At 34.8% G+C, this 25,988-nt stretch overlaps 4 protein-coding genes and 1 pseudogene across 10 annotated transcripts in view; 4 read left to right on the top strand and 1 right to left on the bottom strand.

Annotated features, from left to right (window-relative positions):
- Window positions 1–116: 116 nt before the first annotated feature.
- LOC108205373 (serine/arginine-rich splicing factor SC35) lies at window positions 117–4,525 on the bottom strand. Of its 6 annotated transcripts, none has more exons than XR_001803949.2 (10): window positions 4,291–4,488; window positions 4,114–4,192; window positions 3,691–3,770; window positions 3,504–3,570; window positions 3,068–3,133; window positions 2,208–2,408; window positions 1,954–2,107; window positions 1,677–1,792; window positions 1,067–1,308; window positions 117–914 (listed from the first exon to the last, which is right to left on the bottom strand). XR_001803949.2 is itself a non-coding variant. In XM_064094260.1 (8 exons), the coding sequence occupies exons 1-8, from the start codon at window positions 4,364–4,366 to the stop codon at window positions 1,787–1,789; spliced, it is 726 nt and encodes a 241-aa protein (XP_063950330.1). In that variant the 5' UTR covers window positions 4,367–4,525; the 3' UTR covers window positions 1,500–1,786. The 6 variants fall into 6 exon arrangements, 2 of the variants coding, with proteins under 2 accessions (XP_063950330.1, XP_017230804.1); XR_001803950.2 differs by having other exon boundaries at window positions 117–507; XR_001803948.2 differs by having other exon boundaries at window positions 117–1,308.
- A 7,898-nt stretch (window positions 4,526–12,423) lies between these two features.
- On the top strand, window positions 12,424–12,939 carry LOC108220087 (uncharacterized). The gene has a single exon (XM_017393754.1). It carries the CDS (start codon window positions 12,424–12,426, stop codon window positions 12,937–12,939), a length of 516 nt encoding a protein of 171 aa, XP_017249243.1.
- Window positions 12,940–13,011: 72 nt separating this feature from the next.
- Window positions 13,012–13,476, top strand: LOC108220084 (uncharacterized). Its single transcript, XM_017393740.1, has one exon. It carries the CDS (start codon window positions 13,012–13,014, stop codon window positions 13,474–13,476), a length of 465 nt encoding a protein of 154 aa, XP_017249229.1.
- A 919-nt stretch (window positions 13,477–14,395) lies between these two features.
- On the top strand, window positions 14,396–19,561 carry LOC108220075 (uncharacterized; annotated as a pseudogene).
- A 2,886-nt stretch (window positions 19,562–22,447) lies between these two features.
- Window positions 22,448–25,988, top strand: part of LOC108201360 (potassium transporter 7) — an 8,650-nt gene continuing 5,109 nt past the window's right edge. The window contains exons 1-4 of one of the 2 annotated variants that reach the window (XM_017369657.2): window positions 22,448–22,805; window positions 24,397–24,625; window positions 24,812–25,060; window positions 25,212–25,262. In XM_017369657.2, the coding sequence (XP_017225146.1) occupies window positions 22,542–22,805; window positions 24,397–24,625; window positions 24,812–25,060; window positions 25,212–25,262 (793 nt within the window). In that variant the 5' untranslated portion in view covers window positions 22,448–22,541. The remainder of the gene's footprint in view (window positions 22,806–24,396; window positions 24,626–24,811; window positions 25,061–25,211; window positions 25,263–25,988) is intronic. The other variant, XM_017369653.2, reaches the window with a different exon arrangement.

Raw genomic sequence — 25,988 nt, 5'->3', positions numbered from 1 at the left:
ATAAACTTGTTGACCCCGAGTGCATAAAAAATACTAGACTCCGGGAGCTACAGCCAGTAAGTCTAGCTAATATCATTCAAGTCCTAAATGACTTGTTCTAGAAATTGAGACATTAGTGAATCAAATATCACCATTTTACAAAGATCAAGGGTTTCCCACATCTTTCCTTAAACAAAATTGTAATTAATGTAACAAGAGAAGGCTGATCACCTAGTAAGCCCATAAGACGCAAGTATGGATTAACTAGGTCATCACCTTAAATATCATCTTGAAAGTAAAATTAAATCACAAATCCTAGGTGCTTAAATTGAGACAGTCACCCTCTTTTTAACCATAGAACAATGGTTTTCTGGAGGACCATTCAGAAAACACTCTGAATCCCCCCTTAACACTTCCTACAAAATATTGAAAGACACAGAATCCCCACCCTACAGCAGAGAACACAAATATTACAGGAAGCCCAACCTTGAACTTCCTACTTCAGCAAGGCAGCAAGGTGGCATTCACCTGCAATGGCATTCACCTGCAACGTGAAATTTCACAGAAACCCCACCAGAAGATAAAGAAGAACCAGCTTCCAGAAAAACATCACACAAACGGCAGAAACATCAAATCAAACTCCACAGATACGGCCGACGCACCCACGTACCAAAACAACTCAGAGAAATAATCAAAATCAGAGTTTGCTGATGAAATATTAATATAAAAATCACAGGTGTTTTAAACGATAAAGTTTTTGATCATATGCAAAAAAATAAACAATATTTTGTTAACCTGTCACCGCCCCATAACATGTGCATTCATCCAAAAAAAACGTGTGCTCCATATAGTTATTATCCGCATCAGTGAAACGGATCATATATCCACCAAAAACGCAACAGCATCTACCAGCTGAAACAACATACTCTTTCCACCTTTAAGGCAGCAACAATTATTTTTCACTTTCTAACTGTACATACTTTATTATCAGTTTTAGCATCAAAATCATAAGTGATAACCAGGTTAATAACTGATTTTAAAAAGATAATCATGGGTTCAGAATAAATACTGAACTTTAAACGCTTACCCATCACAGGCTCATTTAAAGACAAACTCATTTCATAGTTGTCTCTGGAACCGCATTCCGCTATTCAATGCATGATCATTCATCTACTAATGATAACCCTACGATCATTCTGCTACTCAAACCATGATAACCCTACGATCATTCTGCTACTCAAACCAGGATCATTCATCTATCAATCATTAATTGCACAACATTCATATCACCGCAACCCCCAGCCTCATTCATTCTTTCTTCGAACATAGCTATAAAAATCAATGTGTATTTTATGACAAGTCAGTACATCAGAAGTAAAATTCCACCACAATATTTCAAATGGAAATCTTTTCACTCACTAAACTACTGTATTTCAGATATGTATGTAGAAAATGAAAAGGTCAATTGGAAAGGATGACAGGGCAGGCATTTATATAAGAGAACATGAAATACCAACACATACTAAAACCGCATTCTCTCAATGTTATAGAGCAAACAACCCATATCAGTCTAAGCATCATTGTCAATAACAACCCATAAATTAAAGGAAAACAGTGTCCACCAAATTGTAACTCCACAGAAGTTATGCTTAACTTATTACTATGATAATATTAAGTATCAAGAGATTTAATCCTACCAAACTAGCACTTGTAACTCTAGTAGATCAGGATCAAAGTCTAATCCATCGCAGAAGGCCAACACAAGATGATTTCTCACTTCCTCCAGATGCTGAATAACTGTTGCAGGTCACTGCTGAACAATTAAATCATTAAAAGTCCCAAGTAAGCCAAACAAATAAGAAACAAAAACTGAAAGGTAAATATTTGTTCTTTTCAATTTGCAGGTTAGTTCTAGAAGCTTATGTTGACAAGGGTGCATTAAACATTGGATGTTGTATGTGTTTGTGAGCTCACATTGTTGGAAATAGGACTCCTTGAGTAAGATTTGCGATCTCTTGGTGTAAGACTCTGAGGAGTAGGAGATCGCCTATGGTGGCTGCGTCTATATGGACTCCTACCTCTAGGAGATGGGGACCTCCGAGGTGTTAAACTTCTTCGAGGACTGAGGCTGTACATCATTTAAATATATAATTGCATCAGATTAAATGCAAAGTACATATAGCATATATTGAAACCATAAACCTCATGAAGTTTAGATAACAAGACACCTTTCCCGCGAACTCCTCCTCCTGCGTTCATCATAATCATAACGGCTCCTCCTGCATTCTCTTTCATAGTCTGGGCTTATACTGCGGCTCCTGCTTCGATAACGATGATGCTTTTCCCTGCCACGATACCTATCAAAGCTCCTACTTCGGCTTCTCCTCCTGTAATCCCTGTCCCTATCCCTGTAGTAATCATCCCTGGACCTAGTATGAAGTTCAATGTCCAGGTAACATTAACATTAGCCATTGAGTACCAACAACAATTACAGGCTAATATATAGTAATTTTATTTATTTAGTAACCGTAAATTAAACTTCCCACAAGAAATCCATATCCTGGTGCCATATTCATAATTTACACAAGACAATTAAATTTCTAATTTTTACTAGATAACAGGATATTGCATTATAACCTCAGAGCAAGTCTAAAGGTTTTGCTAAAATAAATGGAGTTAATGCTATAATTTAGCATCAAAAAGTGATTTTTGATGCTAAACTACAATGTCTCCAACAGTTGGTGCTATTACTTGTTCGGAATTAACTTATTCTCCAAGTATCTCACTCTTTTAACTACAAATTTATTTTTCAAGTTAATTTTACACCAAGGACTATTTTTATTTTCTTGGTTTGTTGGCAATAATAGCTCCCTCTATCTTTTTGTTCTATATTTAGAACAAACTATAACATTGTTCTAATTTAGCACAAGATATAGAATACCACTCGAGTGCTGATTTTTAGTTTTTGTTCTATAATATAGCTATAGAACAAGACATAGCAGACCATTAGGCTTGCCCTCATATTACAATGCCAAATGTAAACAAAGATAGCAAGCAACATTTTAATGAGAAAGAGATAATGACCTACCTTCTTGGAGGGCTTCTAGATCTCAAACCAGGTCTAGGAGACTTCTCAATGATCCTGCCCTGATGACTGATTTTTAAGAAAATGGATGATTGTCAGTGCCCAACTTATATGTTTTTTAGTAGAGTAGAAGATAAATAAATAAAAAATAAGTGACTCCACTTTCAAAATGATTTAGCATTGGATAAGTTATCCTCATATCAGATTATCAGTAAAGAAATGACAGAAGTCACAAGGCAAACAATATTTTGTATATAAAAAATGTTCAGTTGCACATTTAAATATCTTTATATTATTCATATATGCAACATGTATATAACTTGGTAATAAAACATTTAAAGCTTAGGCAGCTGGCCATAGCTGCACTCGAAAGAAGCGTATAGAATATGTTAAATCAAACAATCAAATGCAAGATATTCATGTAGTTAAATGCACTCACATGCGTTCAGCATTTGGCCCATACTTTGCAAACTGCACAGTGATTTCTCTACCATCAACCACTCTCCCTGTAATGCATTATATTAATAAACATCACAAGACAGAATTATTATATCTCTGTACTAAACTTCCTTAATACCTTCACTAATTATACATATTCGATTCCAAAAAGAACTATAGAAACGTACTATCTAGATTATCAACAGCATCCTGTGCTTCATCTGAATATTTGTACCGTACAAATGCAAACCCACGTGATTCACCAGTCCTGATTCATCAGAAAATCAAATATAAACAACGTAAACAATAATAACATATAAGGGAAAATCAAACATATCACTTTATACCCCCGGAAAAATTTAATTAAACGTAACTTCTAAAACAATTCACAAGTTAAAAAATATAACCACAATAATTTAGTATAAATTAACCTCATAACTTTCACCAACCACAAACGGATTCTAATTATTAACAATCAGACTACAAGTAATCCGATAAAAAGCCAATATGTATTTCAGATCAGTGAACTACATCATCGATTCATTCTTAATCAACATTAATTTAATTCATCAACACAAAATAACGTATAAATAAGGAAAATATATGTATACCTTCGATCTCTGGGGATAAAGATATCAACAACCTTGCCATACTTATCAAACAACGGGAACAAATCATCGGCCGATGTGCCTATATCAACAATAATTTTAATTATCTAAGTGTTTCATACAATTAATGAAAGAGAGAGGGAGAGAGAGAGAGAGAGAGAGAGAGAGAAAGAGTCATACGAAAAGTGATGTTGAGGATGAGGAGAGAAAAGGTATCGGAGATATCTGGTGGTCCGGCTCGTCCGAAGTGCGACATCGTCCTGTAAATTCTTCTAGGGTTTGAATGATGATGATCCCCTGGCTTTATTGAATTATGTCCTCTCAAAGAACTTTCGCGAACACTGTGCTTCCGCTATTATGGATGTTTCTTTTGTTCTTTTTCCTTTTATTCTATTGGCTGAACAAATTCATTTAACTCGTGATTTTGTAACACGGGCGCAGAGCGTTCTATATTATTATTTTTATTTATAATTTTTAATTAAACTACACATATAATAATATATTTTTGGAAATTTAGCAAATATACTATTTTAAATAAAAAAAACTTGTCTTTTAAAAATAACTAGCTGAGAAGCCGCGCGTTGCGGCGATCTATAAAATTTATATTAATGATTCAATATTAATATTTTTAGAGTAAAATAATTTTGTGGTTGTATATGAAAAGTATATTAATGTTTCAAAATTAATATTTGTAGGATAAAATAAATTTTATATTATAAAAATCTTGATGTAATACCAATACTAATATATAAAATTCTAAAATTGGACTATAATTCATGGTGAAAAAAAGAAAATAAATTTATACACGTAATTAACATTTTAAAGCACGACGAATCTTAATTTTATTTGTGTTTTTTTTAAAAATAATCATGTTCTTACATTGCCACCTTACTCCAATTTTTTCGGATTGATTGTGCACAAAAACATCTAACTTAAATCCGTGAGATGACGGTCTATAACTACTCTTGCTTGTAACAACATAATACTGTATAAACAGCCTTCACTTAAAAGTTGCTTGAACGGAGCAAACAGATCATGCATGAATAATTTTTTTTCATCTATACAAAGTAAATCATATAAAAATTAAAAACAACAAACATGTCCGAAGAACAAAACAAATATTACAAAATAATAACCAACAAACATATATCACCAACAGTTAATTTATTGATATCATCCATCAATATCATGTCAAGACTATATTCTTTTCATGTGTTTGGATTTGTCGAATCCAACATAGCGGTCTATAATTACCTTTGCTTGCAACAACCTTTATTTTTTTTAACTGTATTAACAGCTTTCACTTATCGTTGCAGAAGAACGGCACCACCGAGTTAGAAATCGAGCAAGAAGACTATCACGAGAGAGGGCTAGGGTTATGGTATTGAGAGAGAGGAGGTTGTGTTTAGATGATCCAAAACCCTACAATCTATATGGGTATTTATAGTGCAGAGAGACTTGTGTGCTACTCTTTCCCATAATTAAATAATCCGAAACAAAACCAGATTAAAACTTTCAAACTACTATATTCCATAAATAATCTGAAACAAAATCAGAATCTGAAACTTGCTTCTAATATACCCGAAACTAAAAAAGGTAGTTCTAATTTTTGACATTTTTCATCCAAAAATTCCAGAAAATTTGAAAAATAAAACGGAGCGATGTGAGAGGCGCCACCTACACGCCCCTCGTTTCTCCTTTATATAAGTATATTGATTGTAAATTTAATGTAAAACATTCTGCAACTTCAATATTATTATACAAAGAATAATATTGAAGTTGCAAAATCCAAACAATCTCAAACCCACAAAATCCCAACCCACAAAATTCTTAATCACAAAATCTCAACCCGCAAAATTCTCGATTTTCAAATACTCAATATCCATATTCGTTTTTAAATCCTTATTTTCCATATGTCCAAAATCCAAATTCTCAAATTCCATTTCAAAATCCGTACTTTATGTACCCTCACAATTCTCAATTTCCTTCTACCAAAATTTTCAAAATATTCCTCTACAAATTGGAACTCAACAAATGCCTACTAGCAATGAAAATTCTCCTCACTCACAAGCTTCTGCTTTAGATTCCACAAATATTATCGATCTTAATGATGATGTTGACGAAGTCGAAGATGTACCTTCTCAGTGGAAATGGAGGAAGATAAACTCTTAATTAGTGCATGGCTGAATGTGTCGACTGATCCTATAATTGGTGCTGATAAAAAATGTGAAGCATTTCTGGATCGAATACATCAATATTATGAAGAAAGTGACCCCGGGCTTATCAAAAGAGCAGTTACAGCTATGAAAAAAAATGGCAACGAATAAACGAAGGGGCTCAACGATATGGGTCATATTATGAACAAGATGAACGAAGAGTGGGAAGTGGTTCAAATCTGGACAACATAATTGAAGCAGCTCATGATCTCCACAAAACTATATATAAAAAGAAGTCGAATTTTGAATTGCATTGGAGCGAGCTTCGAAGACAGCCTAAGTGAGGAACTCCAACGTCAAGTTATGAAAGTGGAATGAGAACCAAATTAAGTGACTCTAGGGAGTATCAACATCGCTGAATGATGAAACACGTGAGAATGTTGTGGAATCTCCTGTTCGTCCTAACTAAGAAGGGAAAGGGAAAGGCAAAAGCAACAAAAAAATTGGAGGATGAGTATGAACAGTTGAAAGCTGATACGAAGAGAAAATTAAATCTAATAGAGAAATTTAATGTTATTCGAAAGAAGGATATTAATACACGTATCTTAATGGCCGACACAACTATAATGAATGATAAGCAATGGGAGATTCACGCTAAAATACTTGATTAAATGAAATCAAGAATGATGTAGGTGTTTGTCTTTTTCTTCTTTTAATGTAGTCGTTGGAAGCTAGCATTTGTTTTTTATATTTGTAATGTGACCGTTGGAGGCTAGTGATTATCTTGTTTTTCTTGTACTAGCCGTCAGAATCTATTCCTTTTATTCTCTATATAACATATCGATTCTAGCATCATTTTATAACTCGTTTTCTTCATTCACAATCACCACTAAAGTATATATATGGATTACGATTGTGTAGAGACTGAAGAAATAATAGAAGAATTGTTACTAGACAATTCAATGGAAGAACGCCGTCTACAACTCTATAATCAATTTTATGAAGAAGGCTCATCAACAACGCAACGAAGAAGGGTGATATGCAGAGACCGTGAAGCAGCCCACGATCGTTTAGTGAAGGATTATTTATCAGAAAATCAGGTATATCCTCTTGAGACATTTCGAAGAAGGTATCGAATATGAGACATATATTTCTTCATATTGTAGATGCTCTTTCAAATTTTGAGCCATATTTTCAGTAAAGAGTTGATGCCCTAGGAAGAAAAGGTCTATCACCTTTACAAAAATGTACAACAGCCATGCGGATGTTGGCATATGAAATATCTGCAGATGTTGTTGATGATTATGTGCGTATTGGTGAGTCAACTACGATTGAATGCTTAAAAAGATTTGTCACTGATGTTGTTGTGATATTTGAGAATGAATACTTGCGAAAGCCAAACTCGAATGATGTACAACGCTTACTAAAGATGGGTGATGATCGTGGAGTTCCTGGTATGATGGGCAGTATTGATTGCATGCATTGGTAATGAAAAAATTGTCCTAAAACATCGAAAGAGAATGTTCATGAGTGGCCATGAAAGGGTTCCGATTAATTTTGCTTGAAGTTGTTGCCTCATCGGACCAATGGATATGGCATACAATTTTCAGAGTTGCTGGATCTAACAATGATATACATGTGTTAGATCGGTCGCCGGTATTGATGAATTGCTAGAAGGTCGTGCTCCAGAAGTTAATGACAACATTAATGGTAATGACTATAATACAGGTTACTACTTAACTGATGGAATATATCCTGAATGGGCAACCTTTGTTAAAATGATTCCACGTCCTCACGGTGATAAGAGGAGACTATTTTCAAAATATCAAAAAGGCCAACAAAAAGATATAAAACGAGTTTTTGGTGTGTTATAGTCACGATTCACAATTATACGTGGTTTAACACGATTTTGGAACAAAATGGATCTAACTAAAATTATGAGGGTGTGTATCATATTACATAATATAATTGTTGAAGATGAGAGAGACACATATGCCACTCCATTTGATCCACTACAAACTTATGATGATGCAACAAATGGTTTATCACAATCAAATTTAGAGGAAGAACCTTTTGTCCCTAATAAACGGTATATTTTCGAATTCGTGACAGACAGAAGTATCACCAACCACAAGCTGACTTGATTGAGCGTATCACACAATTTCATAATAATCGTTAATTAATTTATTTAATATGTAATGTATTATTATTTATTTTTCGTATTCTTGTAATGTTTTTTTTTAATTATGTAGTTCAATTTGATTTTGAGCCTTTTCAATTATATACTATTAATTTTGAAGTAATTGTTTGCTACACCAAATTTTTATTTATAGGAATATAACTAAATGAAATGGGGTTAGCTGGGCTTGATTTCGGTGCCTGCGTTGGAGCTAGGGGAGAGCATGGGCCGATTTGGCTCGGTTTCGGGATAAAACTGGAATCGCAACCATATATCCACGGTTTTTAAAATCGAAAACTGTAACCGCCGGTTCGGATTCAGATTCGGTTTGAAAAGAACCAGTTCGGTTATAATCGGCCCGGTTTCGGTTACAAAACTGACAAATATAAAATTGAAAAATAATATGGCGGCATTAGAGCAATCAAAACCTTATAATGACTTGACAAAAATGCTCAGATTCATCTAAGAAATAATCATTCACTCTGCGATTCAATATATAAACGTGTTTAACATATATTACTCCTGGTAGATAAACATAAAGAAGTTCCTGCTGGTCCTGCCTAACAGTAGTAGTTGAAGTTTCCAAAACAAAACTTTCAATTCACATGTAAAGTGAATTTCCACACTAAAATATTTTCATAACTTATAAATCAATGTAACAACAATTTGGCTCGTTCTTTGCTTACTGAAAGGCAGGCACGTGGGCGGTTCTCACGGCTCAGGCTCTAGCAAGCTGCAGGATAATCAATTTTAAGAAATGAAGGACTAAAAAAGAGTAGACATATCATTGTCCATAATATATTTTATTTAATATTTAATAATTATTTTAATAACCGGTTCGGTTTGATTTTTACCAGTTTGGTTGGGAGACAAAACCTGAACCAAACTATTTAAATCGGATTGGTTTTTAATTTTTTGATTTCGATTTTGGATCGGTTTTATCTGGTTTTTCTTGATTTCGGTTTGAAATCGGTTTTTTCTGACCCCTAGTAGGGGCATCTAGCCAGTTTTTATGTAAAAATCAGCTGGTGCCTGTTTGGCTTCTTGGTGGTTCCCAAAATAGTTAGCCAACAGACTCGTCCGAGCCCGAGGAAGTGGGCTGAGCCCACCTGACACCTCCACATTACTTTTCAGCTTTTATGAACGTTTGTTCATGCATTTGCTTTTATTCATGTTTTTATAATATTTTATTTTATTATTTTTAGTGTTTTTTAATTATATAATATATTTTGATTGTAAATTAAATACAATATTTTTGTTTAAATTATATTTAAATATTTATTTATTTAAATTAAGTATAAATATATAATCATAAGATATTTATAATTTTATTATAAATTCGAATAAATATTAAAGATAAGATTTGATGAGACCTACTTGTAAGTGGAAGTGGGCTTGTGCATTGGAGTGAAGTGATCACATTTTTCTAATGTCCACTTAATGCTTATGTGGCATTAAAAAGGACCCGTGTGTAAGTGGACTTGGGCTCCCCATTGGGGATGCTCACAGCGCGGGGTTATTTTTCATCTTGGGACACGCAAAAGGACTTGTCCAGCACATGGTGGCACTCAACTATGTTGTAGTAAATAGGTTGAATTGGTCCAGTGCCTCTTCCCTGGGCCTGGACACTTTACTTCTATATTATTATTTTGATTCACTTTTTTAAAAGCCGCGCACATGCTTTTCCTCAAATTATAATTAAAATAGCCGTTGATATGTAAACGTTAAGAAATATTAACGTATACTTATAAACGGTAATATTTTTCTTCCCTATAAACACCAATCCCCAAGCCCTTATTATTTACACTCCTTAATTCTAAAAAAATTTATATTAGCAAAAGATGAATCCAAATAATCCCTCATCTTCGAATCAAAATTCAAAATTTTTAAATCTAAACTCTCAATTTCTATATCCATACCCAAATTCCTATTTTCCCGATCCACAAAACTTACCCTTTAATTCTCAAAATTCAAATTCTCAATACCAATTTCCATATCCTCAAAATTCTCAATTTCCATTTTCAGATCCTCAAAATTCTCCATATATTCCATTTCCTCCATTTTCAAACCCACAATTTGAAAACCAACAAACACCTATCAATTTTCAAAATTCTCAGGAAACGCAAGTCCCGGCCTTTGGTCATTTAAACATTATTGATCTAAATAATGATTTGTGAGGAAACCGGAGATATATGAGTAGCTATTGGTCAGTGGACATGGGTTGAAGATAAACTTCTAATAAGTGCATGGTTGAATGTGTCAATCGATCCACTAATCGGTACTAATCAAAAAGCCGACGCAGCTCTCCCTCATTTGCGGTACATTTTTGGAGCAGAGACTTATTAAGACGCATTTTATGCCCGCTTCAAGGCATTTTGGGATCGAATTCGTCAATATTATGAAGAAGATAATCCTGATGTTATTAAGAGAGGAGTTATGGCAATGAAAAAAAGGTGGCAACGAATAAATGAAGGTGCTCAGAAATTTGGATCGTGTCATGACGAGGCTCAACGAATAGTCGGGAGCGGTTCAAACTTGGATGACATGATTGAGAAGCTCATGCACTTCATTTAAAATATTACAAGGAAAAGTCGGACTTTAACAATCATTGTCGTGAGCTTCGTAGACAACCCAAGTGGAGAACTCCTACAACTAGTGAAAGTTCTAAAAGAACTAAATTAAGTAGTTCTGAAGCTTACTCATCGGAGGGAAATAATGATACACCAACATCTTACGAATTCGAACCGATTCATCCTAGAGGTACAAAAGCAGCTAAAAGGAAAGGAACAAGCAAGGCAACAGTTGCCGAAGTTGAAGAATACGAAGCTTTCGAAGCTAATGACTTGATGAAAATGACTATAATGGAAACCGTGAATGAAATTCGTCAAAAAGACATTGAGACTCGACAAAGGGAGCTTGAGGCGAAGCAAGCTGAATTGGATTTACAAGTCATTTTGGCAGATACTGGAAAAATGAATGATGCTCAGAGGAAGGCCCATGCAAAATTGCTTGAGAAAATTATGGCAAGAAACTAGTTGTTGTAAACTAGCCGTTGGAAGCTAGTGCTTGTTTTTATTCCTTTGTAAACTAGCCTTTGGAAGCTAGTGCTTATTTTTATTCCTTTGTAAACTAGCCGTTGGAAGCTAGTACTTGTTTTTATTTATTTGTAAACTAGCCGTTGGAAGCTAGTCCTTGTTTTTATTTATTTGTAAACTAGCCGTTGGAAAAATGAATGATGCTCAGAGGAAGGCCCATGCAAAATTGCTTGAGAAAATTATGGCAAGAAACTAGTTGTTGTAAACTAGCCGTTGGAAGCTAGTGCTTGTTTTTATTCCTTTGTAAACTAGCCTTTGGAAGCTAGTGCTTATTTTTATTCCTTTATAAACTAGCCGTTGGAAGCTAGTACTTGTTTTTATTTATTTGTAAACTAGCCGTTGGAAGCTAGTCCTTGTTTTTATTTATTTGTAAACTAGCCGTTGGAAAAATGAATGATGCTCAGAGGAAGGCCCATGCAAAATTGCTTGAGAAAATTATGGCAAGAAACTAGTTGTTGTAAACTAGCCGTTGGAAGCTAGTGCTTGTTTTTATTCCTTTGTAAACTAGCCTTTGGAAGCTAGTGCTTATTTTTATTCCTTTGTAAACTAGCCGTTGGAAGCTAGTGCTTGTTTTTATTTGTTTGTAAACTAGCCGTTAGAATATATTCATTTTGACCTTCTATGTAAACTTGATGCATCATCTCTTTCAATTCACATCAACATGAATCAAAAATTAATTGAAGAATTTGAAGAAGAGTTTTTCGATGAGACTAAAAGAAATCGTCAACTCGAGCTCTTTCATAAAATACATGGACAGAGCTCAACATCCACACCTCGAAGAAATATATACAAAGATCGTGAAGGAGGTCATCACCATCTAGTGAATGATCATTTTTCACCGAATCCTGTGTATCCAGAAAATATATTTCGATGAAGATTCCGTATGGGAAGACATGTCTTTCTTCGTATTGTGGATGTTGTTTCAAATTGTGATCCATACTTCCAACAGAGGATTGATGCAGTGGAAAGAAAAGGTTTATCACTTTTACAGAAATGTACTGCGGCAATGCGTATGTTGGCATATGATGTATCTGCTTACGCTGTTGATGATAACGTTCGTATTAGAAAGAGTACTGCGGTTGAAGGCTTGAAAAAAATTATCTCAATTGTAGTTACAATATTTGAAGGTGAATACCTACGAAAGCCGAACTCGAATGACATACAACGTCCACTGCAGATGGGTGAGGCTCGTGGCTTTCCTGGTATGATGGGCAGCATTGATTGCATGCATTGGCAATGGAAAAAATGTCCAAAAGCATGGAAGAGATTGTTCATGAGTGGTCATAGAGAAGTTGCAATAATTATACTTGAAGCGGTTGCTTCATCCAATCTTTGGATATGGCATGCATTTTTTGGAGTTTCTGGATCAAATAATGACATAAATGTTTTAGATCGGTAACTAGTATTTGATGATGTCCTACAAGGTCGTGCTCCAGAGATAAATTATACTATCAATGGAAACAATTATAATATGGGATATTACTTAACGAATGTAATATATCCTGAGTTGACAACGTTTGTTAAAACTATACCACGTCCACCAGGTGAGAAGAGAAAATTGTTTTCAAAATATCAAGAAAGCCAAAGAAAAGACGTTGAACGCGCGTTTGGTGTGTTACAGTCCTGTTTTGCAATTATGCATGGTCTAGCACGCTTTTGGGACAAAGAAGATCTTGGGAGAATCATGAGAGCATGCATCATACTTCATAATATGATTGTTGAAGACGAAATGGATACATATGCCACTCAATTTGGTCAATTACCAACTTATGATGATGCAACAAATGGTTTATCAGAACCAAATTTAGGCAGAGAACCTTCAGTCCCGTATGAAACGTATATTCAAAACAGTATGCAGATGCGTGATAGACGGGCACATCGTCAGCTACAAAATGGCTTGATTGAGCATATCTCGCAGTTCCACGAGAATCGTTAATTTTTTTATTGTAACATTTAAAATTTAATGTTTTCTTGTGTACTGTTTTTTATTCCATGGTTTTTAATAATATGATATGATGCATTTTAATTATTGGGACATGTTTTTTTAATTTAATAATATTTTTAATATTTTTAATTACTTTAATTTAATTATTACAATTTTAACATTAATAAAATAAATTTAGAATCAAATTATAAAATCGTATACTAAAAATACATTATAATAATAATATTAGAGACCCTAAAAAATATAAAAAGTGGGCTTTGCATTGGATGGCTCAGGGTCAATTTTTCACGAGGCCACCTCTAGCTGAGGTGTCACGGACTTGTCAGTGGGGAGCAGGGGAAATGACCCCCTGCGTTGTGCATGCTCTATGAGCAGCTGCAATGCAGGCCGCTTGGTGTCTTGGGACACTCAAAATGGTCACTGGCTTCAACTATTCACCTGACACAGCATTGGAGCATTTGAAAAAAAAAGATGGCGTGACCTCTGTACTGGCCACGACCATTTGCTCACTTTTTAATATTTTATTAATATATTTTTGTCAAAACTAAAAAAAGTTGATATGTACATAAAAGTAGTATAACGTTCATAAAAGTAGTCTAACGTTATAAATTGTAACGTTAATATTTTGTAACGTAAATATTAGTAACTGTAATATTTGTACCACTTATAAATATAAATTTTCACACTATTATGATTCATACTCTCTATTTCTCCAAAAAATTAGATTAAAAGATGAATCCAAACAACACTCCTCCTACTAATTCTCAAAATTCAAACCCTCAATTTCCATATCCATATCCAAATTTCCACATCCATATTCAAACACTCCCGGCGTTTCACAATTGTACATGGTCCTGCAAGTTTTTGGAACAAAGCAGATCTTGGAAAAATGATGAGAGCATGCATTATAATGCATAATATGATTGTTGAAGAGGAGAGAGACACTTATGCCACGCAATTTGGTCCTTTACCAATTTATGATGATGCAACAAATGGTTTATCTCTACCAAATTTAGGTGAAGAACCATTTATCCCGTATGAAAAGGTATATTCAAAATAAGTTCCAAATACGTGATAAATGGACATATCGTCAGCTACAAAATGACTTGGTTGAGGACATCTCGCAGTTCCATAATAGTCGTTAATTTCTTATTGTACTATTTTTAATAATTTGTTTCCTCGTGTAATGTTTTTAATTTATTGTTTTTAATTCTGTTAGATGTATTAGCTTTTAATATTAATTTTCTTAAGAATTAATCATTTTAATTTAAATAATTACAATTTAAATATTATTTAATAAATTAAAATAATAATACAAACCACTAGTTAACTTGAACCATAATATAATATGAGAAAGAAGGGTCCCGCAAAATGTGGCAAGTGGGCACATGCGTCGGAGGAGTTTGCCCAAATGTTTTATCTTGCCCTGTCTTTCCGCGTGGACGGAATGATTTGACATAAAAAAAGGAAAGGGGGCATGCAACATTGTAGCTGCTGTAAGAGCAAGTGCAGCGCGAGCCTGACTATCTGATGTGGCGGAGAGAGAAACGCAGTCAGGCCTTGCACATGCGTTGGAGTGAAATTAGAAAGTTGGTCGAGGCCCGCCTACTTGGGCTTGGCCAACTCTTGCCTGTAAATTGCTTTTTTATTTTTTAATTATATTTTATCTTTTCTCTATTATAAACTTGGCTATGCAGAACATACAGAACGTTAATATTAACGCTATAAACCTGAAAAAGTAACAAGCTGTTGTAAATTTCATCAACAGTTATAATTTTTTCACTATAAATATGTAAATTTCATGTACATTTTTTTACACTTCTGGGATAGAGCAGATCTCGCTAAAATAATGAGAGCATGTATTATACTACATAATATGCTTGTTGAAGATGAACGAGACACATATGGCACTCTCTTCGGTCCTTTACCATCTTACGATGATGCAACAAATGGCTTGCCACCTCCAAATTTAGGCTGAGAAAATTTAGCTTCTTATGAAATGTATATTGAGAGAAATATTCAACTTCGCGACAAACAGAAACATCATCAACTACAATCCGACATGGTTGAGCATATCTCAAGAATTTATAATAGTGGCTAACTTATTTAAATGTAATGTTTTAAATTAAATTGATCTTGTAATGTTTTTATTTTAAAATATATTTCGTAATGTTTTAAATTCAATTGTTCTTGTAGTGTTTTTTCTTTTAAAATATGTAATGCAATTTAATTAGTGTTTTAATTTTAATTTTGTTTATATTAAAAATTTTAAGTTCTTAATTATTTAAATCATTTTACTAAAAATAAAGAGACAATTTTTATTATATTACTACTAATTAAATATAATAATAATATGCTTAGTAAATAAAAGGAAATGTAACGTATCATAAAATATAATTAAAATGTGTAAACATGACCTACACAAAACTAAAACTTGGGCTTTGCATAGGAATAATATGACCAACTTTTTTGTTGAGCCCGCTGCTGCTTATGTGGCACACAAAATACAGAATTTGGCAGAGGACTTGGTTTTATGCACTGCACATGCTCTATAGGGTTAAAAATGGGGTGGGGAAAATGGGGAACCCGCCTTAACCCGCCCCAACCCATCCCGAACGAGGCATATCCCCCCGCTAAAATGGGGAATGGGATAGTGACGGGGAATAATTTTCTGCCCCGCCAAAATATGGGGAGAGTATGGTATATGTTGAATCCCCGCGGGGATTAGAAATATATCCCCGCGGGGAATGGGGCGGGGACGGGGCAGTAAAAATATATATGGGGTGGGGCTGGAAAATGAAGTCCCCGTCCCGAACCCGACACATTTTTAACCTTAATGCTAAGAGCAGCTCTAATGCTGGCCAATTGGGTGCATGGAACCACGTGAAAACAAAATTGGTTAGCCTATTTCTACATCTACGCGCTGGACAAAAATTGAAAAAGTGGACACGGCCAGTAAAGTGGCCACGGCCATTCACTCAAGTTTTGTTTTTTTATTATTACTTTCCTGACATGCACTGTATTAATGCTCCATCGACTTTAGCATATGAACGTTTGAAAACAGGTAACGTATATATTTGTAACGGTTACTTTTTTAATCCTATATATAATCATCCTATTATACATATTTTCTACTTCATAAAATTTTTAATTTTTCTCTCTCAAAAAAATGAATCCAAATAACCCTCCTCCAAATTCTCAAAATCCAAACTCTCAATTTCCATATCCATATCCAAATTCTTATTTTCCAAACCCTCAAAATTTTAATTTAATTCTCAAATACCAAATTTTCAAACACCCATTTCCACATTCTCAAGCTTCTCAATTTCCGTTTCCATATCCTCAAAATTCTCCTTATCCATTCTCATTTCCTCACTTTTCAAATTCACAATTTGAAACCCAACAATCACCTGTCAATGGGCCTGTTTGTTTACCGGAATCAGCTCCTGCTTCTGCCTTCTGCTTTTCTTGATCCGTTTGTGTAAAAAAGCAGAAGCACTTTTAAGAAGCTGAGAATCCTAATTTCTCTCTCACAGCTTCTGCTTCTTTTCCAAACACTTTATTCACTTATTTACTTTTCACTTCTGCTCCACTCTTTTAATTTAAGCAAGAAGTCACTTCTTTTAAGCTTGTCCAAACGGCCCCAATATCCAAAATTCTCCAGATTCGCAAGTGTCGGCCTTTGTTAACATAAATTTTGTTGATCTAAATGATGATTATGAGGAAACCAAAGATGTACGTGAAAATACTGGTCAGTGGACGTGCGTTGAAGATAAGCTCTTGATAAGTGCATGGTTGAACGTGTCAATTGATCCACTTATAGGTACTGATCAAAAAGCCGAAGCCTTTTGGGACAAAATTAAGCGATATTATGAAGAAGACAATCCCGGCGTCATCAAAAGAGGAGTTGTGGCTATGAGAAAAAGGTGGTAACGAATAAATGAAAGTGCTCAGAAATTTGGGTCATGTTATGATGAGGCTCAACGAATTATTGGGAGTGGTTCAAACTTGGATAACATAAGTGAGAAAGCTCATGATGAACTCCATTTGGCTCAATACAAGAAAAAGATGAATTTTGATAATCATTGGCGTGAGCTTCGTAGACATCCTAAGTGGAGAACTCCTACATCTAGTGCAAGTTCTAAAAGAACTAAATTAAGTAGCCTAGAGCTTACTCATCAGAGGGAAATAACGATACACCAACATCTGATAAATTTGAACTGGTTCGTCCAAAAGATACAAAGGCTGCTAAAAGAAAGGGAAAGGTAACAACTGCGAAAATTGAAGAATATGAAGCTATTCAAGTTAATGACTTGAGAAAAATGAACATAATGGATACAATAAATGAAATGAAGCAAAAAGAAATTGAGACTCGACAAAGAGAGCTCGAGACGAAGCAAACTGAGCTCGATTTACAAGTCAATCTAGCGGATACTACTAAAATGAATGATGCTCAAAAGAGGATTCATGCAAAAATGCTTGAGAAAATTGAGGCAAGAAATTAACCGTGGGAAACTAGTGCTTGTCTTTTCTTGTTCGTAAACTAGTCGTTGGAAGATAGTGCTTGTCTTTTCTTGTTTGTTTTTATTTATTTGTAAACTAGCCGTTGGAAGCTAGTGCTTGTCTTTTCTTGTTTGTTTTTATTTATTTGTAAACTAGCCGTTGGAAGCTAGTGCTTGTCTTTTCTTGTTTGTTTTTATTTGTTTGTAAACTAGCCGTTGGGAGCTAGTACTTATTTTTATTTTCTTGTAAACTAGTCGTTGGAAGCTAGAATATATTCGTTTTTACCTTCTATATAAACTAGATGTATCAGTTCTTTCAATTCACATCAAAATGAATCAAACACCCACAACAGAAAGCTTCACTGAACAATTCACTCAAGAATTTATTGAAGAATTTTGTGATGACACTAAAAACAATCGTCAACCAGAGCTCTTTTAGAAAATATATGGGCAGAGCTTAACATCCACGTCTCGAAGATGTATTTACAGAGATCGTGAAGCAGGTCATCAACGTCTAGTGAATGATTATTTTTCATCGAATCTAGTATATCCGGAAAATATATTTCGACGAAGATTCCGTATGGGAAGACATGTCTTTCTTCGTATTGTTGATGCTGTCTCAAATTTTGATCCATACTTTCAACAAAGAAATGATGCAGTGGGAAAAAAAGGTTTATCACCTTTACAAAAATGCACGACGGCAATGAGTCTGTTGGCATATGGTATATCTGCTGATGCTATTGATGATTACGTTCGTATTGGAGAAAGTACTGCGGTTGAAACCTTAAAACAATTTGTCTCCAATATAATTACGTTATTTGAAAGTGAATACTTACGAAAGCCGAACTCAAATGACGTGCAACGTCTACTACAAATGGGCGAGGTTCGTGGCAATTCATGGAAGGGACAATTCATGAGTGGTCTCAAAAGAGTTGCAACAATTATACTAGAAGCGGTTGCTTCATCTGATCTATGGATATGGCTTGCATTTTTTGGAGTTGCTGGATCAAACAATGACATAGATGTTTTAGATCGATCACCAATATTTGATGATGTGCTACAGGGTCGTGCTCCAGAGGAAAATTATACTATCAATGGAAATAATTATAATGTGATATATAACTTAACAGATGGAATATATCCTGAATGGGCAACATTTGTTAAAACGATACCACGTCCACAAGGTGAGAAAAGAAAATTATTTTAAAAATATCAAGAAAGTCAGCGAAAAGACGTTGAACGAGCATTCAGTGTGTTACAGTCCTGTTTCGCAATTGTACGTGGTCTGGCACGCTTTTGGGACAAAGCCGATCTTGGGAGAATCATGAGAAAATGCATTATAATACATAATATGATTGTTGAAGACGAGAGAGACATACGCCACTCAATTTGGTCCCCTGCCAAGTTATGATGATGCAACAAATGGCTTATCGCAACCAAATTTAGACGAAGAATTTTTTGTCGCGTATGAAACGTATATTCAAAACACTATACAGATGCGTGATAAACAGACACATCGTCAGCTACAAAATGACTTGGTTGAGCATATTTCGCAATTTCATGTTAATCGTTAATTTTTTTTAATTGTAATGTTTTAAATTCAATGCTTTCTTGTGTCCTTTATTTAATATAATATTTTTCCTTGAAATTGTTTTTTAATAATATGATTAACTATGTGCATATTTTTATACTATAAACAATCATGTTATTATAAATGTAATAAAATAAGAACGTAATAGTACCTGTAAAGTTGGTATATGGGCTATACCATTGGACCAACTTAGCCAAAAAAATTTCACCGCCCAGCTGTGTACATGTGTCCAGCAGTGGGGTCACGGAGGTGTGGCAAATGGCCACAAGCGCTGTGGCTGCTCTAAGAGCAGCTTCAACGCTGCCCATTTGAGTGTCTCGATCCACGAGAAAGCAAAGATGGCATGGCCATATTCAAAAATAAGCGTTGGAACAAAATAAAGAAAGTGGGTGTGCCCACTAAGCTGACCACGACCAGTTACTCTACTTTGATTAATTTATTATTACTTTTTATTTCTTTTCACTGTTGCCTGCGCTATCGGTCATATGAACGTTATTATTCGAACGTTACTTATAAAAAGGTAATGTATATATTTTTAACAGCTATATTTTTACTCCTATATATAATCACCTCATTATTCATATTTTCAACTTCACAAAATTTAAAAATTTTCTCTTTGAAAAAATGCATCCAAATAATCACCCTCCTCCAAATTCTCAAAATCCAAACCGTTAATTTCCATATATATATCCAAATTCTTATTTTTCAAATCCACAAAATTCTAATTTTACTACTCAAAACCAAATTCTCAACCTCCATTTTCACATTCTCAAGCTTCTCAATTTCCATTTATGTATCCTCAAAATTCTCCTTATCCATTCTCATTTCCTCCATTTTCAAATTCACAATTTGAAACTCAACAATCAACTATCAATATCCAAAATTCTCCAGATTCGCAAGTGCCAGCCTTTGGTAACACAAAACTTTGTTGATCTAAATGATGATTATGAGGAAACAGAAGATGTACGTGAAAATACTAGCCACTGGACGTGGATACAAGATAAGCTCTTAATAAGTGCATGGTCGAATGTGTCAATTGATCCACTAATCGGTACTGATCAAAAAGCCGAAGCATTTTGGGACAGAATTAAGCAATATTGTGAAGAGGACAATCCCAGCATCATCAAAAGAGGAGTTGTTGCTATGAGAAAACGGTGGCAACGAATAAATGAAGGTGCACAGAACTGAATGGGCAACATTCGTTAAAATGATACCACGTCCACAAGGTGATAAAAGAACATTATTTTCAAAATATCAAGAAAGCTAGCGAAAAGATGTTAAACGAGCATTCAGTGTGTTACAGTCTCGTTTCGCAATTGTATGTGGTCTGGCACGCTTCTGGTACAAAGACGATCTTGGGAGAATCTTGAGAGCATGCATCATAATACATAATATGATTGTTGAAGACGAGAGAGACACGTATGCCACTCAATTTGGTCCCCTGCCAAGTTATGATGATGCAACAAAATGGTTTATCGCAACCAAACTTAGGCGAAGAACCTTTTTGTCGCGTATGAAACGTATATTCAAAACACTATACAGATGCGTTATAAACGAGCACATCGTCAGCTACAAAATGACTTGGTTGAGCATATCTCGCAATTTCATATTAATCGTTAATTTTTTTATTGTGATGTTTTTATCTCAACGCTTTCTCGTGTCTTTTTTTAATGTAATATTTTTCCTTGTATTTGTCTTTTTAATAATATGATTGATTATGGTGCATATTTTTTATTTTATAAATTACCATTCTATTATTAATATAATATAATAACGAAATAATGAGTCCAGCATAATTGGTAAATGGGCGTAGCGTTGCACAGACATGGCCAATTTCCTTTCAGGGCCTGGTTTAGTGTATGTGGCATATAAGTGGGGTCGGGGAAAATGGGCAGGGGGCGCTGGGGGTGCTCTAAAAGCAACTCTAACGCAGGCCTAACTCCTGCGTTGGACCCCGTGAAATGGGTTCTCAGCACATATTTAGGGGTGGAGCAGGTGTGACAAAGCAGTCCGATCCCGCTTCGCTGGGCCTCGTCCATTTTTGCAACCTTGTCTTTTATATCATATTTTATTCTATTCAAACACTTTAGTTTGATTCAAGCGATTAATTACATAATATTATATAGGATAAAATAACATTGACAATACTTCTGCTACAATTATGCATTGGAGCTGAAGGGTGTATTGGATTGGGATTTTAATGGGGGTGTATTCGATTGGGATTTTAATAGATTGTTTTTAGTCTATGGATTTTAATGGATTGTATGGGATTTTGATTTTGTGTGGATTTTTGATAAAATCTCGCAGAGTTTATAGGATTTAGGTACAATGCTTCAAAATCCCATTGATTTTGGTGGGATTTCAAAAAACTTAAAATATACTGAAGAATGCCACAAAATCCATCATTTTATGAAATGAAAAAAAATCCATCAGCATTTGAATACCATCAGATTTTAATGGATTTTAAACAATCCCAATTGAATACCATCGGATTTTAAAGCATAATTTAAAATCCCAATTGAATATCACCAGATTTTATAGCATAATTTAAAATCCCAATCGAATACCTCAAGATTTTAATGGATTTCAAACAATCCCAATCGAATACCCTCGGATTTCATGAATGCAAAAAAATGTTTTAAAATTTCAATCCAATACACCCCTCTAAAGCATTTTTAACGTATAACCCGCCCAACCCGACCGGCGGGCACCCCTGCACCCCGTAAATCACCCATGTCCCTGTTTTGCTTATGTGGCAATATAATGGGACCCAAATATAAGAGACTTGGGCCCGGGTTAAGACAGTTGAGGGTTGTATCACGTGGACATCCGCACGTGCAGGTTGAATCTCACCATTGCATTTGCCTCGACAGATACATACACATACATACAACTGTCATCATCTCTACTAATCTAAACCTATAAATAAATGCGCACACAGTAGCAGCTCATATCTCACAAACATGTCTGACCACAGATCCGCCAAAGACAAGAACAAAGCCAAGGTTTCCGATTCACGCCGCTGGATTTATCAAGATGATGATGAAGCGGATCATCAAAACGACGCCGATTTCGATGAGTATGATGAGGATTTGCCTCCGCAACACGTGTTGGACTCGGATGAAGATGATAATGTTGATTATAAATTGATTCGAACCGAGCCGAAGATTGATTCCTTCGATGTCGAAGCTCTCGAGATTCCCGGTTTTCAGCGGAATGATTATAAGGTCTGTTGTCTTTGTATATTTCTGTTTTACTCATTCCAGGTATTGCTATTTGTTTAACCGTCAAATTATGTGGAAATTAGCTCCTCATACCAATGTTTTCGTGGTTGTTTGTAGTGCTTGGTGTTTAGTAATTTAACGTGTCTGTGGATTAAATGATACGGAAAATATTTAACAGAATTATCTTATGAAATTAAGCCTAGGTCTGATATCATAAGGTTGTTAAAATCGAATCGGGGTCAGTTTAGGCAGGTTCGAGTCCCACTACCCTCTTGGTATAATATACTACCCATCAATAATAGGGCAGTTACATAAATTTACAAGAACAGGCAGATATACTGGCTATGTCTTCTGTTCAGGGTTGGTAGATGAGCCAGATACTTATAAATTCGTATGTTCTCTTGCTTTAGTACGCTATGTTTACTAATCGACTAACTCCATATCTTGATTAAATTGTAAATAAACTTTAGAATGGCTTATAAATGATTATGAAATCAGCTAAATACTATAAATTATCTACCTATTAAATAAATTTGTAAATTTTTTGATCCATAAATTATTCGGAAAAGTAGTTTTATGAATGCTCCTCACCTTAGTTTTATGTGATATAAATACATCTATCGATCTTATGTTGTCCCACTTGTTTTAGTAGTTTACTGATTGGTCGGATCTGAATATTGCTTGATCCAGGAATGAATTTTAAATTGTAGCCCATAGATGCTTATGGAATTAGTTACATACGAATTCATGTACATGAAGTTGAAACAGTAGTATTTTAGGAAAATGTTAGTTTGAAAGAGACCATACCAAGGTAAAATTTTGCAATTTTTGTTATAGAAAAGTGAGGTACAAAGGCAACCAAGTGCAATGATGCTTAAGTCGCTTTTCTTTATTTGGTAATGGAATTAGGGAATACTGTAAAGATAGGGAAGGTAGATAGATAAGTAGTCAATATGGACTGAAGACCTGCACAGTGTTCATCCAAGAAGAGAAATTTTAAGAGCATCTCCAAAAACATCATAGTGGGTTCCCTATATATAAAAAACATAAAATGAATTTTTAGTGGGTTAGGACATATATTGAATGACGACTCCAACAACTACCCCTCTTTGTGTCTCCTATTATCATTATAGTATTAAATTCAAAATCTATTAGGAAATAAATTATGTTAAAAAGGTGGGAAAGAGTGTGATAAAAGAGGGAAGATAATATTTTGTTTTTTAAAATAAATTGAGAAAAGGTTAGCCATTACCTGAAATTGAGGAATGAAAGGAGGATCCTGACATTTTAGGTAATGGCTAGGACTCTACTGGATTGATGTTTTGCACCATATTCCTCAAAAGTATTATTGAGGACATCCTATAGCTAATCTTTTGGAGATGCTCTAAGAAACAGGAAATTAGTACTAATCTAATTAGTCTCCCACTCAGACAAGCCCCCAGGTTGGATACATGGCAACACCTGGATTCAGTTTCCCAGTATGTTGTTGAAAGCAACCATTAGCTAGGGTTGACTTATTAGTATAACAATCGGAAGCAAAAATCTGGAAATAACGATTGCTACTTTCTATCTAAACATAGATATGTAATGACAGGATGTCACTATGGGGAAAAGTATTATGATGGCTCTTCAGATGCTTGGGGTTGTGTTTGGTGATGTTGGAACAAGTCCGCTATATACCTTCAGTGTGATGTTCAGTAAGGCACCAGTAAACGGAGATGAGGATGTCATTGGGGCGCTGTCGCTTGTTCTGTATACATTAATTTTGATCCCATCATTTAAGTATGTTCTAATTGTGCTCTTGGCCAACGACGATGGTGAAGGTATAAAGCATTCCATTTTTAGTCTTTATTCCTTACAAGCAACTATTAAGATGAGAATCATCCGGAAACAGTGGGAAAAAAAATAGGTTAAAGGAGATAAAGCAACAAAGAACTTAATTAACCTAACCAGAAATACAAAATTAGCTGGTGGAAGAGATGATAAACCCAAGTACATGTAATTTGCAGGTGGCACATTTGCTCTGTACTCGTTAATATGTAGGCATGCTAATGTTAGTCTTCTTCCAAATCAACAACCATCTGATACAAGATTATCAAGCTTCAGGCTGAAGGTGCCATCTCCAGAACTTGAGAGGTCATTAAAGATTAAAGAATGTCTTGAAGCTTCTCTGGCTCTGAAAAAGCTTCTTTTGATTCTGGTTCTTGCTGGTACCTCCATGGTTATTGCTGATGGGGTTGTTACACCAGCAATGTCAGGTCTTTATGTTCTGTTCATTATGCTAATTATAGTACTATTAACTTGAGATTGAAGTAATAGACGAAATTATCTGTAACATTACATCCGTAATACTTTTGAAACCAACATTAATGGTAATGTTGACCATCTCATTTCATTCCTCAAATGCAGTGATGTCTGCAGTTGGCGGTTTAAAACTTGGAGCAACAGGAATCAAGCAAGGTGAAAGATCTACTAATAGCCTTTAGAAAAGGGAATTTATGAGAAAGTAGTACTTGATTATATCTTTTTAACAGCAGGGGGAAAGAGAACAACGGAAAGCTTGTGCAAAATACTTGCAACACTTATTGTTTAAGCTAGTCCTGGTAAAATGATATTAAGTGACTTGAACCTGGCAGACATAAGAAGAGGAAAATGAAATTTTTATGCATTACAATAACTATAAATGACATCCTTTAAAGTAATGAGCATGCAACCAACGGCGCAATGTACAATCTATTAATGCGACTTTTATGTAATAATTTCAAATGATATTGTTTGCCAAAGATTTGTCTCTGCTGTTGATTAAGAGGTTCCGCCTTCTTAGTGATCGAAAACAACTGAAGAAAATGTTAGATTAAATCCACTTTCTGGTAGCTAAGCAGGCAGGTAGCATCCTCCTAGTTACCTAACCCTGTATACTTCCTCTATTGGCATCAAAGTCTTCTGCTACTGTTACATCACATGTCAAAATCATGACAATCTCTCCCCAGGGGACTTCACACAATCAAAATCAGGAGTCAGGACTTGAATTAACTAGCATGTACAGTTTTCCCTTTGTTTTTCTATTTATCTATATATATTTCTCATTCTGGTATTGGTCAATCCCGGAATAATTATTACGCACCTACCACCTCTGTGGTTCAAACCCTCGACGTCTTATTACCAAAGAGACGAATATTACTAGAC

Source organism: Daucus carota, chromosome 1, assembly GCF_001625215.2.
Source record: "Daucus carota subsp. sativus chromosome 1, DH1 v3.0, whole genome shotgun sequence".
Taxonomy (NCBI): domain Eukaryota; kingdom Viridiplantae; phylum Streptophyta; class Magnoliopsida; order Apiales; family Apiaceae; genus Daucus; species Daucus carota.
This window is presented reverse-complemented; position numbering and strand designations above follow the sequence as displayed.

Coding starts and splice junctions, on each gene's coding strand:
- LOC108220087 (XM_017393754.1), top strand. CDS start 12,424: ATGGGAAGACATGTCTTTCTTCGTATTGTGGATGTTGTTTCAAATTGT.
- LOC108205373 (XM_017375315.2), bottom strand. CDS start 4,366: ATGTCGCACTTCGGACGAGCCGGACCACCAGATATCTCCGATACCTTT. Junction 2,409..3,067: donor TCTAGAAGCCCTCCAAGAAG/GTAGGTCATTAT, acceptor ACTTCATACTAG/GTCCAGGGATGATTACTACA. Junction 2,108..2,207: donor AGGAGGAGTTCGCGGGAAAG/GTGTCTTGTTAT, acceptor AATGATGTACAG/CCTCAGTCCTCGAAGAAGTT.
- LOC108220084 (XM_017393740.1), top strand. CDS start 13,012: ATGGGATATTACTTAACGAATGTAATATATCCTGAGTTGACAACGTTT.